Genomic DNA, 18558 nt, shown 5'->3' with positions numbered 1-18558 from the left:
GTGTGACTTCCACATCACGTTGCCCCAGTTTGCAAGTAAAAACTCTTTTCTAACCACCAGTGCCAACAACTTGGAATCTGGTAGTTGAACTCGTTCTTTCTGCCTTGTCATTACCAGTAATCTTCCCTCACTTATGCCTATGGTGGAACACTATTTTTTCTCAGTAACTCATTCAATGAATAGCAGCACATGTATAACTGAGAGCAGAATTTTGCCCTGCAGTTTATACTTTTGTTTAAAAAAAAAATTATATTTGAGGAAGAATAAAATTCAGCTCTTTTCTTGGGCTTCTTTTTATTAGAAAATGCAGTCAAATTAGACAATGACCTTGAGTGGTTGTATTAACTAACATGATGTTTAAAGGAGACTTTGCGGTCCAGTCTAAACAGGGGCAGGTTGTGTTTGACATAATCAATGGGGTGGACCTAAAGTCTGACTTAAGTCTTGTGTAATACCATGTTAGTTTAATCCAGTGCCTCAGGTTTGTATTCTGATGACTCCACCTTTTCTATTGAAGACAAGCCATTAGTCCTGTGTCCTAGGACAATGCAAAATTTAAAAAGAATTCATAAAAATTTATACTAAATCAAGTATGACTGAGTACACACATGAAGCAGATTGATTAAGAAGGTGCCACTTTTACGTAGTCACTTTTCTGACCATAACAATGCTCGAATGCAAGATTCTGAACTAATTCAAGAGCAGAATATGTTGAAAATGAATTGTGACAATTCTGGTACTGTGTTTTGTAGGCTATAATATTCAAGTAGGTGCTAGGAGCGAGCAGTTGTGTAAATCAACTCGTTAGGCTTTATGTGACAGAGGGATAACATATTTTAAAAGAATCTTCCGTAGTTGTTTTGCTGTTGGTCCCTAATCGTTGATTAACATAGAAGTAAACAAATACGTGTCCACTTTAACATACTAATGAGTTGCCTGCATTAAGTGATTTGTGGCATCTAACTGCTTCTTCTCTTCCTTCCTTTTTGTCACCCTGCAGTGTTCTGTGCCAAGGTCTTTGTGGCTAGGCTGCTCCAACCTGGTAGAGAGCATGTGCGCACTGAGATGCCTGCAGAGCATGCCCAGTGTCAGATGTCTCCAGGTGCCTTTCTTCTTTCTTGTTGTAAATGTGTTATGCGTATACTGTGAACATTGTTAAACTCTCTCGGGGCTCTATTTAATCAAATTAAGTCTGCTAAACGTTTTTTGTGCATCCTTCTCTGAAATCTTCTACCTAAGTTCTTCTAGGAATCATTAAGAGAGCTCTGTGTGAACTTGATTATTTTTTCAGTGGGGGGTGGTGAGCTTTTGTGTTTATTGCTTGAAGTTGTGATACAAATAGTATAGTTGTGCATGTTGCCTGTTACATTTTGCTTTTTCATTTTTGGTTTAAAAACTTGTTTTCATGAGCTTTGCCAATTATTTTAAAAACTACTTGCAATGTTCTAAATGGCCTATAATACAATTTTTGATTTTCATAAGGAGGAAGAGATTTTTATTAGTGTGATCCTGGTTACATCATTGTTACCATCATTGTGCATGTTTGAATACAGAACAGTTTTGTTAGCAGACAGTCCTAGAGCTGTTTTGACTTATTTATTTATATAGTTCTTGATTTAAAAAAAGATAATATGGTAAAGATGGGAGCTCCTATAAATGCAAGACCAATAAATCTTAAATTCCTTTGCTCTTCATTTGTAGTAAATTGTGTAAATCAATCCTGCCTAATTTATAGGCAGTGACTGGATGGGGGGGAGAATTTGTCTTTACGATTGTTTGGGCAGAGCAAGTTTACAAAATAGCAAATTAAAAAAAAAGTAGTTTGTATTTTTGGTATGAGTGAAATGTTTTGAATCCACAAGAAACATAACTTTGAAAAGAAATAGAGAGCATATGTAGTAATTTCTATAATATTTTCTTAAAAAGAAAAGGAGTACTTGTGGCACCTTAGAGACTAACCAATATTTTCTTAAGTACTATACACTAATACATAAAATGTTTAATAGCGCAAATGTATACTGTCAGTATCTCTCCTCTATCTGTATTGTTAAAATATTAAACAAGAGCAGAGTTCAGTGGTGCAACCTGTTTCATGTGCACAGGAATTTAAGAACAGAAGGAATTGCTTTTGTGAATAGAAGTCCTAGCAGTTCAGATTCTCTTTGAATTTAAGTGAACACCCTTCAATGAAATAAATCTTTCTGCAAATGACCTCTTATTTCAAGAAACCATCTTTTTTTAGTTCTGGTAGATTTGAGGTTCTCATTTTAAAGTTTCAGAATGCTTCTATCTCAATACAAATGTAAACAATAATAGGAAAACTCAAGTATCACTTTTTCAGAAGACTTGTGTTTGAAAGCATTGCTAATAAACTCAATGTAAAAGTAAGAGAATTTTCTTCCCTGCTATGTGTCTAGGGTTGGATAGCATAATCCAAGATGGATTAACATTGTAAAATCTGACCATAGGTTGACTGAAATGGAAATTCCAGTCCGTAGTGTTACAGTGCTTGCGTTATTGTATTCATGATTTGGCTTTAATACAAGCCAGTCTCCACCTTATCCCAGACCCATGACACATCCTGAAGTAGGAGGAAATATTTTTTGTACTGTTAACAGCAGGGGTTCTCAGTTTTTCCATGTGGGACTCCAAAACCAGCTGCAGGTGTTCGTCATAACCATAGTCCTTCAGTTACATCCACAATCCATTGTGGCTGTGAAGTATTGTGGAATTTGGTTCACAGAAAGAAATCATGGTTGGTTTTTTGAAGGGGCTGGTAGGCAGTGGTGAGGGAGATGAAATCTGCTGCGTGGTATAAAGTAGTGGTGGGTTCGGTGGCCTATACTGTTGTTTTAAGGCTTGTTAGAAGGTGGTAGTGAATAGGTTTAGGAAGTGGTTGACTGCTGTGAGCAGTGGGGCTGAGGCAGCTGCCTGTGTACCACCTTTAAATAGTATTCCTCATAGTTGGTAGAGCTGCTCCTCTTCCCTTAGTTCACCAGCTTCTGAGAGGCCTTTGATATCACAACCCTCAGCCACCCTCGCGACCCACTTTGAGAAGTTTGGGTTTCAGAATGGGAAGGTTGTCTAAAGCAACACTTACCCTACTGGACCCTTTAAGATATCAGTTTGCTGGGCTGCAGATCTCAAGGAGAAACTATTGCAGGATCCCCACATGGTGAAGAAGTAAACTTTCAGAAATACAGCCCAACCTAGCTGATAAGTTCAAATTCAATGTTATTTCACACAGGGTTTACACCCATTCACTCGTAGCAGACTTAAAGTTCAGATACTGCGAGGCATCCTTTACCATTGAATCTCAAATAGCTTCAAAACTATCACAAACTCTTTGTAATCAGCTCTTCAGACACTTCAGTCATTAGTCAGTATGTTCAAAAAATCAACTTAGCCAAGTGGTGTTCCCCATAACTTAATTAAAACGATTCACAATATTAATACAAGAATACATATGAGATGTCCAGTGGATATCATTACTAGTAAATATACAAAAGAGATACAAAATCAGAGCTATTACTAGATAACCTTTCATAGTGTCATCTGACAACTAGATGGTATGGTGCTCTATAAAGTCTATAGATAGAAATTTAGACTAGAGGAGAATGTATATTAGCTTGTGTGCAGTATATTCATTATATTGGACACTCACTTTGGCCATGTTTCCTTTTATGCTATAGTTTACCATTAAAGGAGCACGTTAAGAAATATACTGTATATTGATTGCCACATTGGAATCTGGAAATCTGTGCGATATCATTGATGTGACATGTTATAATTATGCAAGTTACTAGCTAGTGAATCTGTGATGTCTGGACATACATCATGAAGCCCTTAAACATTTTCTCAATTTGTGATACTTAGTATTTGTGAGCTCTCATCTGAGTTTGTTTTAATTTTAGCTGCCATGTCAAATAGTCATTACATGTAACTGCAGTGAAATGTTAATGTCAGAGCACAACATGCACAGGGTGTAGTATCCGTTAGTCTTAGCAGATGGCACTAATAAGATCCAATAATGTCTGAATGTTCAGATTCCATCTCCACTGATGGGATTATTGTGAAGTTGGCCAGAGTGGGTTCAGTATTGTATGCAGGGATAGAAGTGGTTTTTACAGCGTATGATTCCCGTTTCAACTCTGGAGATCTACTCTGTAGAAATTCCTCCCTGGCATTAGTCCTGTATGTTGCAGCTTCTGAGCTTGAGCATTGTCTCGGTATCTTTCTGTTTTGGATAAACTCTTTTGACAGTTTGTGTAGAAAATGTGTGGTATAATTTAGTGGGAGCTGTAAATGGCATAAGATTTGGCAGGGTCCTGTTTAAGGATCACTGACCATTCATATTTGACCCAAAACATAAATTTCTGGAAAAGCCAGCTTTTACAAAATCACGACAAGTGGTATGCATCCAAAAAAAAAAAAAAAAAAAATAGGACATTTGTTTTTAAGGAAGTAATTTCCCTCTGATGTCTGCAACCCAAATACTGCCACACTGGGAATCTGAAAGTGAAACTGACTTTGTCTTCATTCTTATGATAGCAGACACATTGATTGTCCTTCACTTTTTCTAGGCTAGATTGTCTAAGTTGTTTTAAAAATCAGTATTCAGGTAAAAAGAATTAGAGTATATACACTAGCTGTGCTTCATGTTCCCACAGGACAAATAAAAGTAGGGCAGTGGCTAATGCAGTTTCAGAAGGAGAATTAAAAGTTACACAGGTAACTCCTATTTGCATTATGTGCACAAAAACCTCCTGCACAGATGAGAGAATAGACCAGAATGAGGAAGAAGTGAATACTCAATGGCGTGTGATTGAAGAATGACTTCAGTGAGCCCTCGCTGAATCTTTGACCTTTTCAAATTGTGTAACGCTTCAAGAGTAAAGTATGATCAGCTTAAAAGATGAATCCTGAGATTAGATTTACTCTGACCTTAGTTTGCATAATGAGAAATGTCATTAGCATTCATAAAATTATCCAAAACCTCTTCAAATCCAGCCGTAGGATTTGACCAAAAGTCCTTGAAGCCAGTGAACTGGATCTTATTCTCCAAATGAGAGCTGACCATTGTTCATCTATTTGCTATGCTTTTTTCATGCAGGCAAATTTATTGTTTTTCATTGCTGTGGCATGCTAGTCAGGCATCTTCAGTCTGTTGTGGATTTTCCAAGTTGACTCAATCAGTGTATATGGAAAAAAAATATTTTTTGCCAACATGCATTATTTTGCATTTCTGCAAGCTGAATTCTGTACCATGCTACTCTATTGCTCAATACATTTAAAATCATTTGGAGAGTCTCAGTCACATTTACTAAGTGAAATATTGTCATCTGGCGCTTATTATTAAGATGGATATATTAGAAATGCCTTATGTAAGTATTTGCTTGTTCGTTATAAATATTGGGGCCCCATTTTCTTGGCCATTTTACAAGCTTAAAATAGACTGTCCGTGCACCCAAAATGTTTACCATCTAGAGGTGTTATCTTGGAATTGAATCCATACAGGTGGACCCTTGCACCTGTGCAAAAAAAACATGGACTTCAGTTGTTCCTCTGACATGGATCTGATTGCAGTATCCAGGACCTAAATGAGAGATTAGTAAACTTAACCTACTTGTGTTGAGCCACTAGTTCTATTTCTGGTTTTATAACATAGTAGTTAATGTAAGAACATCCAGAATTTTGGGAGTTTATCTCAGTCTTGAAATTTTTACCTGATGCCTCCCAGTCAGGGAGAGAAAAAGCTGATGCCATGCTTCTCCAAAGCCGTGCTCCTGCATTGTAAAGGGTAAAATATTGTGTACTGTATTTAATTGTAACTCAGTTTTCTGTTTCATTATTTTAAAATAATCTGACTTTACAAGGGCTAGTACAACAGCAGCAAGACATCACAAGTATTCAAATTTCAAGAAATATATTTGTAGATTAGCAAGAGCTCGTCAAATAACACAAAAAGTACTTAACTATTCAATCAGTATTCCTTCCCACTCCTATGCTCACTGTGCAGCCACACACAAGGTTTGGAAACTTAAACAGATGTTTCAGAGGGCTAAACTTACTAGCCATGAACAGATAAAGAATCCAGGGAGGGCCAGTGCCCATGTGAAAAGCCAGCTTGCCTCTCCAATATCCCAGAAAGGGGAGGGTGGTAGGATCTTCTCTGGGGTCTCGGTGTGGATCCTGCTCAGGTGCTCCAACTTTTATATCAGCCTCCAGTGTCTCCAATATTTTATCCCTTCCAACAGGGGATCTCCAATACAGTACCCCTCCCCATACCTTAATTTTTGGGTTTTCCCCCCTGACAGTGGGTTAATTGTCTGCCTCACCATTAATTGCCTCACAATCTGTGGGACTCATTACCACGGGATGTTGTGATAGCCAAAATTATAGTTGGGTTCAAAAAAGAACTATAGTTCACGGAGGGTAGGTCTATCAATGGCGCATAGTGTATTTTGTAAAGCAAATGAAAACTTAGTAGTGTGAAGATTCAGTACCATCACTCTTAAAACAAAGTAGAGAGAGTCTGCTTTTTTGTTAAACAACAAAGTGCAATTTAGTATTCACTTGCCTAAGCTCCCTTTTGGTATTCTTTCATAACAAAAGTAGCTTCCCAAAATAATAATGTGGTATTTGGGTCTATTATTCAAACACCAAATGTCAGTACAGATAATGGAACTTTTCATATATTAACAAATATTCTTTCAGTTAAAAATGAAATACTGAGCCTTTCATTTGTGGCTGACAAAGTTGTATGAACATTAACTCTCACAACATACCTTTGAGCTAGAGATATGTTATCAAACCAATTTTAGGCAGACCAGCTTAGTCACACAGAGGTTACATGGCTTGTCTAAAGATACACAGTGAGTTAGTGGTAGGTGGGGAACAGAAACCAGTCCTCTTGACTCAGTCCCTTACTGTGTAATTAGACAGGCTGCTTCCCTACAAACCCTCCCTCCATGCTTAATATCACAAGTTAGAAAGTGGTAATTGGTGGTCTGTCACAGCTCAGTTTGTGCGCCTTTTCCAAAGTGTTATTTTTGTGGTTGTGCAGTTTTAAGAAATAGGTTTCTATGAACATCCAGACAACTGAAGGAAAACTTATTAAAAACTTCCAGAGGCAGTTTCATGATTAGATATTGAATTAGGACATAAAGTTCAATCCATGTCATCACTCAGTAATACGTATCCTGGCATCATCTTCTGATTCTAGTTGATAAAGAACCAGTCTTAAAAAAAAACTTAATCAGGTGGATTGAATATGCGGTGAGAAGCCAAGCACTAGTGAGTAGTAATTTTGACTCTGCTAATGATTTCCTCCATGGCCTCGAGCAGATCATAAAATATTTGTTTTTCATTCTGATAGGTAAGAATTATCATTCATTTTACACATCTTTAGGGGTTTGTGAGAGTTAATATTGAAATGCTGATTATCATTGTTTAATATTGATAGCAAGAAGATGTAATCAAATCTGACTAGAATGTTCAAATATAAATCTCAATTAGAAGGCCAAAAACTAAACCAAAGCTGCATGACCCTCCTAAAGTTGATGTAGCTGTTATTTCTTCAGAAGGCAGATTATTAGATTTTGTAACAATAGCGCCTCTCTTGCATCTACCTGCTTTCCATCTGAGCTTAGATGGAAAGTATTTAAACACCTACCTATCAGTAAGAATCAGACCTGAAGGCACTGCTGTTTTAGATTTTTTTTTTTAGCTGCTGCTTCTGTATCCAACTTATTCCTAGACTCTGTTTCACTTCCAGACCAAGAGCAGTTAATGAAGCAGCGAGAAGACAGCTCTGAGATTAGGACGTGATAGGCATGCATCCAGGTAGAATATCTGTGGGTTTTTTTTTGTTTTGTTTTGTTTTTTTTTAAATAGGCTGAGGATAGGATTACCAGGGAACTCCTTGACAAAGTAGTGTTTTAAGGTGGCAGATGAAGGTCTGTCCCATTTTCCAGGCAACAGGGGCAAATTTAGATCTTACAGAAGTAAGCAACCCTTCTAAGCTACGTTTTAAAATTCCACAGATCATAGGTGCTGTTCCTGAGGACAGTAGACCAGGACAGGTGGTAGACCCAGCTTCAAAAGATGACCATTTTGCAACAAGAACAGTGGGTAATGCCCCCCATCTTTTAGAGGACTTGGGGCCTTTCTGGAACAGATTCTTCTGGTATTCAGAAACTGTGCCTTCACCTTTTTGGTAAGATGGGAGATGTACAGCCTTTGCTGGCCATTTCCCATAAAATTTCAAAGATCTACAAAACAAACATGTTCCGTTTCCCATCTTCCCAGATAAATACTTCCAAATGGGTTTAAATTCATCAGTCTTGAAAGGGGAATGCTACCAAGAGACCTGTTCATCTTTCTTTTGGTTCCAGGCAGTCTGGCAGAATTGAGCAGTTGTGGTCCTGAAGTCAGTGAACAAATATTTCAGGAAATTAAAATTTAGAATGGAGAGACTGAAATTCTGGAATGGATGCTGTTTCTCAGGACATATATCTAACACCTCTCAATAGAAGGGAAAGTATCAGAGGGGTAGCCGTGTTAGTCTGTACCCCAAAAACAACGAGGAGTCTGGTGGCACCTTAAAGACTAACAGATTTATTTTGGCATAAGCTTTCATGGGTAAAAAACCCACTTCTTCAGATGCATGAAGTGAAAATTACAGATGCAAGCATAAATATACTGACACATGAAGAGAAGGGAGTTACCTTACAAGTGGAGAACCAGTGTTGACAGGGCCAATTCAATCAGGGTGGATGTGGTCCGCTCCCAATAATTGATGAGGTGTATAGACAACGTTAACATAGATCAAAGTCCACAGATGATCTTTACTATAGTGGGCAGTAGAAATCTTTGCAGACACCTCTTCACATTCACAAAGCAAGATTTGATTTGACCTGCAGTTATCTCCTGAGATCTTCGAAGGGCCTTTTCAAGTCAGGACTTTTAACTCTAATCTGGTCACACGTGGCCTGCACGTTTGAATGGGGGGCTCATTTGTCTTAATTTATGCTGCAGGTCTGCTGGCTTTAGCAAGAGGCGTCCTGGAATATAGATCACTGGAGCTTGGGGTCATCTGTCTGGCATTCACTAAAAGATCACTTGAAACATCACCATCTTTTGGTGATAATGGGCAATCCTTCCTTATGACCTTTGAAAGAATGAGGGCATCAAATCCTCTTGTCCGCACAAGAAAGCAGTTTTCCTGCTCAAATGAGCTAAGATTTTTCTTACACATGGAAGAAAAGCTCAGTTCTATAGATGATTGTTAAGTAGGCAGGAGGTAGAACCACCTGAGCCTTCCCTAGTGACATTTTAAATTGCTAACCTAGGAATTCTGAGCTCCCAGTTATGCACCTGTTCACATCCAAGCAGTCCATCATGATTCACAGGTTCTACTCCATGAACAAGAGGTAGTAGCTCTGTATATCCTCTCACAGTGCTGGCCCAATAGCAGCGCTTTATGCTATTTGCTGTCCTGTCCAGAACAGTGTGGAAAAAGTTACGGTCTTGGTGATTATCTGAAATCCAAGCCTAGTATAATCACTATATATTGCCCTTCCAGCCAATCTTTGAAACGCTGCTTTTGACGGTCTTCCACAAGAAGCAGAGACTACTGTTATAGTAGCTGTCAGTCATTAGGTGAAATAAGGAGCAAATTAGTGAATATAGCTACAGTTTTCTCAGAAGTTGTAACTGATTTTAATCACAGGTCTTCCTATGAGAACCATTTTATGATTGTAGTTGTTAAACTGTAGGAACAGCATGTGGAATTAGACGATACATGTGTCTTCAGTATGTTTTCTAGTGCTTTGCCCAATAGTGCATCCACCATCTCTCTTGAGAGTGTTCAGCAGTCTAATATCTCACTATAAGGATATCTATTTATGTTCAGTTGAAATTCAGAATTTCTTCTAGTTTCTGCCTTGTACTGACTTAAATCTTCCTTCTTGGAGTATACACGCTTCAAATAAATTGGCTCTATCCCAATCCCATAATAATTGTTTAGCCAAGATCTAAGTAGTTCTCTTAATCTTTCTGCCTCTGTTCTTTTTAGTCCTTTGTTTTGAACTCCATCTAATTTGTCTGCCTCTTTCTGGGACAGAGATATCCAGAACTAAATGTAATGAAGATGCAGTATCACCAGAGTTGTGTATAGAGACTATTTACTTCCATGTCCTGTGACATGCCTTTGTTTATATGGCCCCAAATTGCTTTGGCCTATTTTTGGATAGATCAGGTTGCAAAATCATGTCTAATTAGTCCAGTGTTTCCCAGTCCTTCAGCATTATTACTTCCCAGTTCTCTTACTCCCAGCTGTACTTGTCTGTTGATTCTCTCCCCCCTTCCCACCCCTCCCCCCCGGCCCCAAAATCTGGATTTCCTTACCTTATTCTGAGCAGAATCTCCTTTTTTGGGGGGGGGGGTGCCTGTATTTCTGATCTCAGTAGGCCTCTGTTGTCCTCATGCTTTTAATACAGATTTCATTAACATGCATTCAATCTTTTAAATTGTTGCTGAAGATGTTAAATAAGTTTGGATCTCTCAATGATCTCTGATAAAATACTAGACAACTCCCCTGGATTTGGTATATTGCCATTTACTACTGCTCTCTGTTTACGGACCTTCAGTTAGTTTACAGTTCATGAGTATATTTGTGCCAGTCAACTCAAACTAATTTTGCATGTAAGATTTAATGAGCTAATATCAAATGCTTTATGAAAATCTAAAAATATGCTAGGAGTCTGGTGGCACCTTAAAGACTAACAGATTTATTTGGGCATAAGCTTTTGTGGCCAGTCCTTGCTTACAGACAGCCCCCCAACCTGAAGCAAATACTCACCAGCAATTACACACCACACCACAGAAACACTAACCCAGGAACCAATCCCTGTAGCAAACCTCGTTGTCTACTCTGTCCCTGTATCTACTCTAGTGACACCATCAGAGCACCCAACCACATCAGCCACACCATCAGAGGCTCATTCACCTGCACGTCTACTAATGTTATATATGCCATCATGTGCCAGTAATGCCCCGCTGCCATGTACATTGGCCGAACCGGACAGTCCCTACATAAAAGAATAAATGGACACAAATCGGACATCAGGAATGATAACTTACAAACACCAGCAGGAGAACACTTCAATCTTCAGGACATTCTATACCAGATTTAAAAGTAGCTATACTTGAACAAAAAAAACTTCAGAAACAGACTTCAATGAGAAACAGCAGAACTAAAACTCATTTACAAATTTAACACCATTAATTTGGGCTTGAGTAGGGACTGGCTGGCTCATTGCAAAAGCAGCTTTGCCTCTCCTGGAATTGACACCTCCTCATCTATTATTGGGCGAGGACTACATCCACCCTGACTGAATTGGCCCTGTCAACACTGGTTCTCCACTTGTGAGGTAACTTCCTTCTCTCCGTGTGTCAGTATATAATGCCTGCATCTATAATTGTCATTCCATGCGTCTGAAGAAGTGGTTTTTTACCCGCGAAGGCTTATGCCCAAATAAATCTGTTAGTCTTTAAGGTGCCACCGGACTCCTTGTTGTTTTGGGGGATACAGACTAACATGGCTACCCCCTGATACTTAAAAATATGCTGTATCTTTGGCAATCACTTGTCTAATTACTTTGGAATTTTCAAAAGCAGTCAAGTTTGAAGTTTAAGAATATCTGTGTATATTATTTATCCAGAAACTCTATTTATAATATACACAGTGCTGACTCCATTTTCTTGTAGTTGGACAATTCACTTTTCGTGGTTTTGTGTGTGTGTGGAGGAGTTGGAAAAACTACAAGTGACTAAACATCAGATTATTCTAAGGCTAGGGTTTCTGTAATAGAATATATGTTGTAATTTTGCATCTTCTGACACCAGCTTTTTTTACTATAAAAATGTTGAAGTAGTCTAATTGCAGCCCTTGCAGTCTTCAGTTACTTTTGCAACCTCTTGGGCGGGGTGGGCTGGGGTGGGAGGGAAAGTACTTCTTGATGTGTTGTGTAATTGTCTCTTGAGCCTAATCTGTTACTGTGTGTTTATACTCATTTAATAAACAAACGTATAATGTAGGATTAACAAGCTCATACTCTTCCTTTGCCCTTGGTCTCAGACAGTAGATCATACTAAGTGCTGTCAAAGCACTTCCTTCAGTGATTCTTTAAACATTTTGTGATTCTTTTCACTTAGGACTTTAATTAAATAAATCTGTTTATTTTTAAGTAGACGAGAGTGATTATTTGCTCTACTTGTCTTACCATGTACCTAGTGTGTCCTGCTGCCCTAGCATCTTACTGTGAACTAAAGCATCCTCGTCAGTATATTTCCTGACCAAAAGAGCAGAGGTGCTGTTCTGTGACTTTTGTTTTAAAGTTAGGAAGCCTTTTGTATTAACACTTGTATAAATTTTATATCTCAGTGTTCTCCCCAATGCTCGTTAAGTTTACAAATATCCTTACTGGGACAGTGGCCAAATTTTGACCATTTGAGGGGACTGTGTCAGTAACTCGTTAGGCAACTGAAAATCCCACCTAATTTGTAACAAACGGAGCAGATTGCATTCATCACCCTCTATGGTATGCAGATGGAGCAGGTAGAGACAACACACTGGGATATAAGATGTGGCTAGGTTGCTCATATATAAATATGAGCATTTCCAGATGATGTGTAGTCTTCACTGTACAGCCATCTTACAGGTGGTTGTAATTACAATTGGTTTTGTTAGGGGGTGGGGTTTTTGGTTGCCTGGCAAACTGCTAATTTGTAAATTTCTGGACAAAGTCTACCTATCTCACCTGATGTAAGTAGTTGTAAATTTACGAAGAGTAACACTTGCACAGGCAGAACCAAGGGCCTTTCAGTGGATCTTCATCCTGCTTGCAGCTTTGAGAGCCAAACCAGTCCTGTCAAGGACTTAGCTGTCTCCCTCTAAACAGCCTTCCAGTTTGCGCTGCCTTTGCAGCTGTTAGTGTGCAGACATAGACCTCTTTGCTGCCTTTGAATTCTTTAAAATTTGTAGTAAATTCATTTACCAGTTCAATAGCTGTTTTGTCATCTATTTGCATGTAGGGCTGTTTTGTGTAGAATTATGTGCCTAGGGCAAGACTGTTTCTTTGACTCCCTACTGAGAAACTTCACTGAACTTCTCCCTTCTGCACCAGCCATTTTTCAATGTTCCAGGCCAAACAGAAGAATAAAAATAAACCAAAGATCTGCTTCAGCTTATCCCCTTTCATAGAATGAGGTTCTGTCCATTTTCTTGCTACTAAGACCCAGGGCTTTTACCTTCTCTCAGCCTGGAAAGGGCATGTCACTGAATCTGAAGAAGGAAGCCTCTACAGAAAAATGTACCCCAGTTACTTTCTCAAGCACAGATCAGTGATCCATGGGTAGTTCTTCAAAAGCAACGCAAACTACCATAACCAGTTCCGCTCCCATTGATTGCAGCTCCAGCTGATCGGTGTCCTCAGTTCCAGCAAAAACCCATCCCATCCCCCAAAAGAAGAAGAAATTACAAAGCAAAACTAGCCCAATAGACTTAACAGCTAGTGGGGAAGAGGCCTTCCTTTCAGGCCTGTCAGCTCTCAACCAGTAGTGTGCCAGTCAGTGTATTGCTTAGGATCCTCTCAGCCAGACACTCAAATTCACACCCTCCCCAGCCTGAATCAAGATTTACTGGAAGAAGGAGGTTCTGACCATCTGGTCTAGCCTCATATTCAGTGGTGGTATCATGAGATTTTCTCTCCTAGGTAAAGCGCCTTGTTTTTGAGATCCTCCCCAGTAATCCAGAGGCATCTTTTTCTCTGGTGTATGGTCAGATCATCAGAGATTTAAAAGACCACCCACCTAAATCTTTTGACTCCATTGAGGAAAAATTAGTGTATCTTGCATTTCTCTTCCTTTATAAATCCAGGAAAAGAATCTTCAGGCGCCCCAAAATAGTAGAAATAATTACAGGGCCAGTTGCCGGAGAAAACTGGTATAATGCTGTTTCAACCTTGGCATTCCACAGTGTGACTGGGATAACTAAAACTGAGGCATTAGCCAAAGGGGAGAGTGCAATTTATAAAATCCGAAGTAGGTTATCATTGTCCTTTTGGGGCCTTCTTGTGACAAACTGCTGTGCAGGTCACAGAAAGGAAAACCAAAAGTAAAAGCACTAGGAAAAATATGCGTACTTATCCTGAGAGGAAGTACAACTCTGTCATGAGAGAATGAGGAAATGCAGAACAGACTGTTTGCAGGTGTATTTTTAGACTGCTCTGCCCGGGAGGGTTATTGCTGGTCTGTCACTTCCACAGGAGAAATGAAGAAGGAGCAGGAAGATAAGGCAGTGAAACAATGAAAGAAAAAATTTACTTAGGATTTGAAATTGGACTCATACATTACCCTGCATACACACTGGCCGATGTCCTACCAAAAGAACCCATGACAGAAGGATGGAATGCTCGTTTGGGAGAAGGTAGGAAGCAGCCTTGATGGCCCTACAAGCATTAATAGTGTCAGCTTGCTGTTCTGGGGCCATTCGTGGATGGACAGATGCTCTTTTGGAAGCCCTACATTGTAAAGCTAAGAAAATTCAAAGGACTTAAAAGGTAGTCTGTTCCAAAGTTTCTCTCAACTCACTGGATACACTGCAGTTCTTGCCATGTAGAGCTATCCTGTATGAGTGATTAAGATCCTGGGGAGGAGGCAACTGCACTCAACTCCGAGCTGTATCAAGTATATTAAAGCAGAGAGGTTTTTGGGGAGCTGCTTGACTAACTGGTGGTGGAATCCTTCAGTAAGTTCAGAGATCTTTCTCAACCTAATAGAATATAACAGAGACAACTGAACAAACTTTTGTCGAAACCCATCAGCCAAGTATGGTAAAACTGATACAGCAGAGGAAGGTTTCTCCAGATGTGAATTTGCTGGACAGAGTACTTTCATGACTAAACAGTCTGACTCCCAAAGTTTTCACTACAAAGTGGGAGAACAACCTGTTCCTCATGGAAAAGAAATGGCTTCTCACCACATCAGGCAAGTGAGTTTTAGAAACTATCCAAAAAGATTTAATAGAATTGGTCAGGATCCTTAACATAAATTTGTTCCTGTCTCCAGCCTAAAAAAATAAAACCTCACAGAAGTGATCAGATGTGCATCCGCTTCCTTCACACCACCTTCAGATTCTTCATCGATGAGTTTCTTCAGCACAAGATAAGCTGTAGTCTGTATCACATCCTGTTTTAGTGCCCTAGTGATCAGTAGAGCAGTTCAGTACCTCACATTTCTGAACAAGCATGTCCCAAAACCTTGAAATCCAAGATGGAAACACTCCAGACTATCCTGGTGGCCATTGGATAGGAATCTATAGTTTCTGTGCATGCCCATCTTAGTTTCCATGGATTTCTGCCATATGCCTTCAGGAAAAAGCATTTCAGGGCCGGGCTATATCTTTTGGGTTATTTCTTATCCCAAAATGTCTATATAAAAGACTTCACTGCCTTAGCGGTCTTCCTAAGAAATGTTTAGATGTTAAACCTCCCCTGGCTGAGGAAAGGGAAAGTGTGTAAATGGGGATATGATCCACACTTTGGAAAATAGTTGCTTTCTAATAAAAGCCAACTCAGACCCTTGCAATTATCCACCTGGAAGCCTGGACGGACATGATCATTCAGTCTTAATGCAAGCACATATGTTTCTCGGTGCAAGAGAGGCCGTGATCTGCATCTCATCCTGTTTCTAGTGACTGTCTAGGAATTCTCCATTGGACCAGCTTGTATCTCCATGGCCTTTACAGGCGCTCCTTCTATTACCATCCCAGTGTATGCTTTCTTAGTCCATAGCAAGGATTAAAATTCCTGCAGAGGTAACTAGATCCCTCTGCTAGTGGACATGATTTGGCCAGTCACTGTGATATCAAAGTCTGGAGGGCTGGGGAGCTTGTTTTTTTTATGGGGCAGGGCAAGGGACATGCCTCCGTGAAAGAGGATAAAGATATTATTGTACACTGTTAATAAAATCCCATTGTAGAACGTGTTGAAGAATTTTTAATTTTCAATAGATATTCGGGAGGAGTGGAAATGATTGGGTTTGACATGTATATCCTTTCTTCAGTTACTTTGAAAGCAATACATTCCATTACTGTTTGAGGCTGTCATGATAGGCATCTTAGAAATACTTTGTATAAATTCATGTTTTTTCCTTTTGATTTCTTAAGTGTTTTTCTAGCTGTAAGTTTGCAAGTTTTGGAAAAACATGTTAATGCAGTTAGACCTACTTCTAAAAATAATAGAAGAACATGTCTGCCGAGAAATGCCCTTTAAAGAATTCCTTATCTAGTCAGGTGCTTGTAGAGGAGGAAACAGTGAGTAAAAATTAAGTCAATCGGGGGGGAAAAAAATGTTTCTACTCTTTAAAATCAAGGCCTTTGTATTTAGTTAATAAATAAGGAGATAATTTAACAAGTGTCTGTAGGGAATATGAATGTGTTGAGGGGAAAAAATTATGTTTTGCGCTTGGGTTAGGCTACTGAACACACAGATTTATTAATGATGACTAATACGTAAAGTTTAAAGAAATGGACCTGATCTTCCCTACTTTTGACATGGCATTGGAATCTTTAATTGTAGGATTGTGTCATGGTAGTGGGATTAAAGTTGGAGGTGAATGCATTTATATAGATCATCTAGAATTAGTGTACTAATTGACAACTTTAGAGTATCAGAACACTATGTGGGGTGGGCTAGGGGCTCTGTTTTTAAACTGAAATTTTAGTTGGACAGAAAAGTTAAATTCTAAATATTGCTTGTATCAAAGAAAATTAAGGTTTAATTAAATATTTTTAAGTGGTTTCCTTTGAGAATATTTCATGGAACTCATTGCAGAAAATATTTGTTACTGAATAACAGTGGATTTAGTTTCTCTGGTTTTATAAGATGTTCAGCAGCTATTACTTAAAGGCCTATTCTAGTTGAAGAACAAAACTAGTGAGACAATGAGCCAAATCCAAATAGCTTGTCATTTGTGTATGACTGTGGTAATTGCATGCACAGTTGTGCACAAAACTGGGAAAATCATACCCTCTGTCTCCAGCATATAACAATCTGTTGAAGAGATGAGTAACAATAGGAGTGAAAAATGCATAAAATCCCAGAAGGATATTTCTGTAACATCACCAGAATCCAAAGAACCATGCAGGACATCAAGCTCAAGTGAATGCATCAAAAATTCGGTCTGATACTTGAACACAGTTTCTCCATAGCTTTGTCATGGCTGTAAAAGTGCCATAGAGACGACAAAGCCATGTCCCACAGAACTTTTCCAAACTGAAAATCACTCTGTAAACCCAAGCTGCATATATTCAATCCCAGAGCACAGCACCATTTACTGAAAGGAATAACCCTATTTCACAGAAGATCATCCCCCAGATCAGGAATGATCTCCTGGTCCATCAAGAATAAGTTAAGAGCAGGACTATCAATCCTTCCAAGAAGCTGCTCTGATCACAAACGTAACAGTTGTAGAAACAATGACACAATTGGGACAGCCACCTGTTACTTCTGGCCCTGTCATCCCTGGATGGTAAGAGTATAGATAATACCTGGAACTCCTAACAGGTAGTCACAAAAAGAAAAGGAGTACTTGTGGCACTTTAGAGACTAACCAATTTATTTGAGCATGAGCTTTTGTGAGCTACAGCTCACTTCATCGGATGCATACCGTGGAAACTGCAGCAGACTTTATATACACACAGAGATCATGAAACAATACCTCCTCCCACCCCACTGTCCTGCTGGTAATAGCTTATCTAAAGTGATCATCAAGTTGGGCCATTTCCAGCACAAATCCAGGTTTTCTCACCCTCCACCCGCCCACACACAAACTCACTCTCCTGCTGGTAATAGCCCATCCAAAGTGACCACTCTCCCTACAATGTGCATGATAATCAAGGTGGGCCATTTCCTGCACAAATCCAGGTTTTCTCACCCCCCCACCCCCATACATACACAAACTCACTCTCCTGCTGGCAATAGCTCATCCAAACTGACCACTCTCCAAGTTTAAATCCAAGTTTAACCAGAACGTCGGGGGGGGGGGGAAACAAGGGGAAATAGGCTACCTTGCATAATGACTTAGCCACTCCCAGTCTCTATTTAAGCCTAAATTAATAGTATCCAATTTGCAAATGAATTCCAATTCAGCAGTTTCTCGCTGGAGTCTGAATTTGAAGTTTTTTTTGTTTTAAGATAGCGACCTTCATGTCTGTGATTGCGTGACCAGAGAGATTGAAATGTTCTCCGACTGGTTTATGAATGTTATAATTCTTGACATCTGATTTGTGTCCATTTATTCTTTTACGTAGAGACTGTCCAGTTTGACCAATGTAAATGGCAGATGGGCATTGCTGGCACATGATGGCATATATCACATTGGTGGATGTGCAGGTGAACGAGCTTCTGATAGTGTGGCTGATGTTATTAGGCCCTGTGATGGTGTCCCCTGAATAGATATGTGGGCACAGTTGGCAACGGGCTTTGTTGCAAG

General features: G+C 39.3%; 1 protein-coding gene across 4 annotated transcripts in view; it reads left to right on the top strand.

Annotated features, from left to right (window-relative positions):
* The window catches only part of FBXW11 (F-box and WD repeat domain containing 11), a 128616-nt gene that overhangs the window by 22097 nt on the left and 87961 nt on the right, over positions 1-18558 (top strand). For 2 of the 4 annotated variants that reach the window (XM_077823654.1, XM_077823655.1), the window contains one exon: positions 1001-1102. The exons of the other annotated variants lie outside the window; for them this stretch is intronic. In XM_077823654.1, coding sequence (XP_077679780.1) covers positions 1001-1102 — 102 coding nt within the window. The remainder of the gene's footprint in view (positions 1-1000; positions 1103-18558) is intronic. 4 annotated transcript variants of the gene reach the window in all.

Source organism: Eretmochelys imbricata, chromosome 8, assembly GCF_965152235.1.
Source record: "Eretmochelys imbricata isolate rEreImb1 chromosome 8, rEreImb1.hap1, whole genome shotgun sequence".
NCBI lineage: Eukaryota > Metazoa > Chordata > Testudines > Cheloniidae > Eretmochelys > Eretmochelys imbricata.
This window is presented reverse-complemented; position numbering and strand designations above follow the sequence as displayed.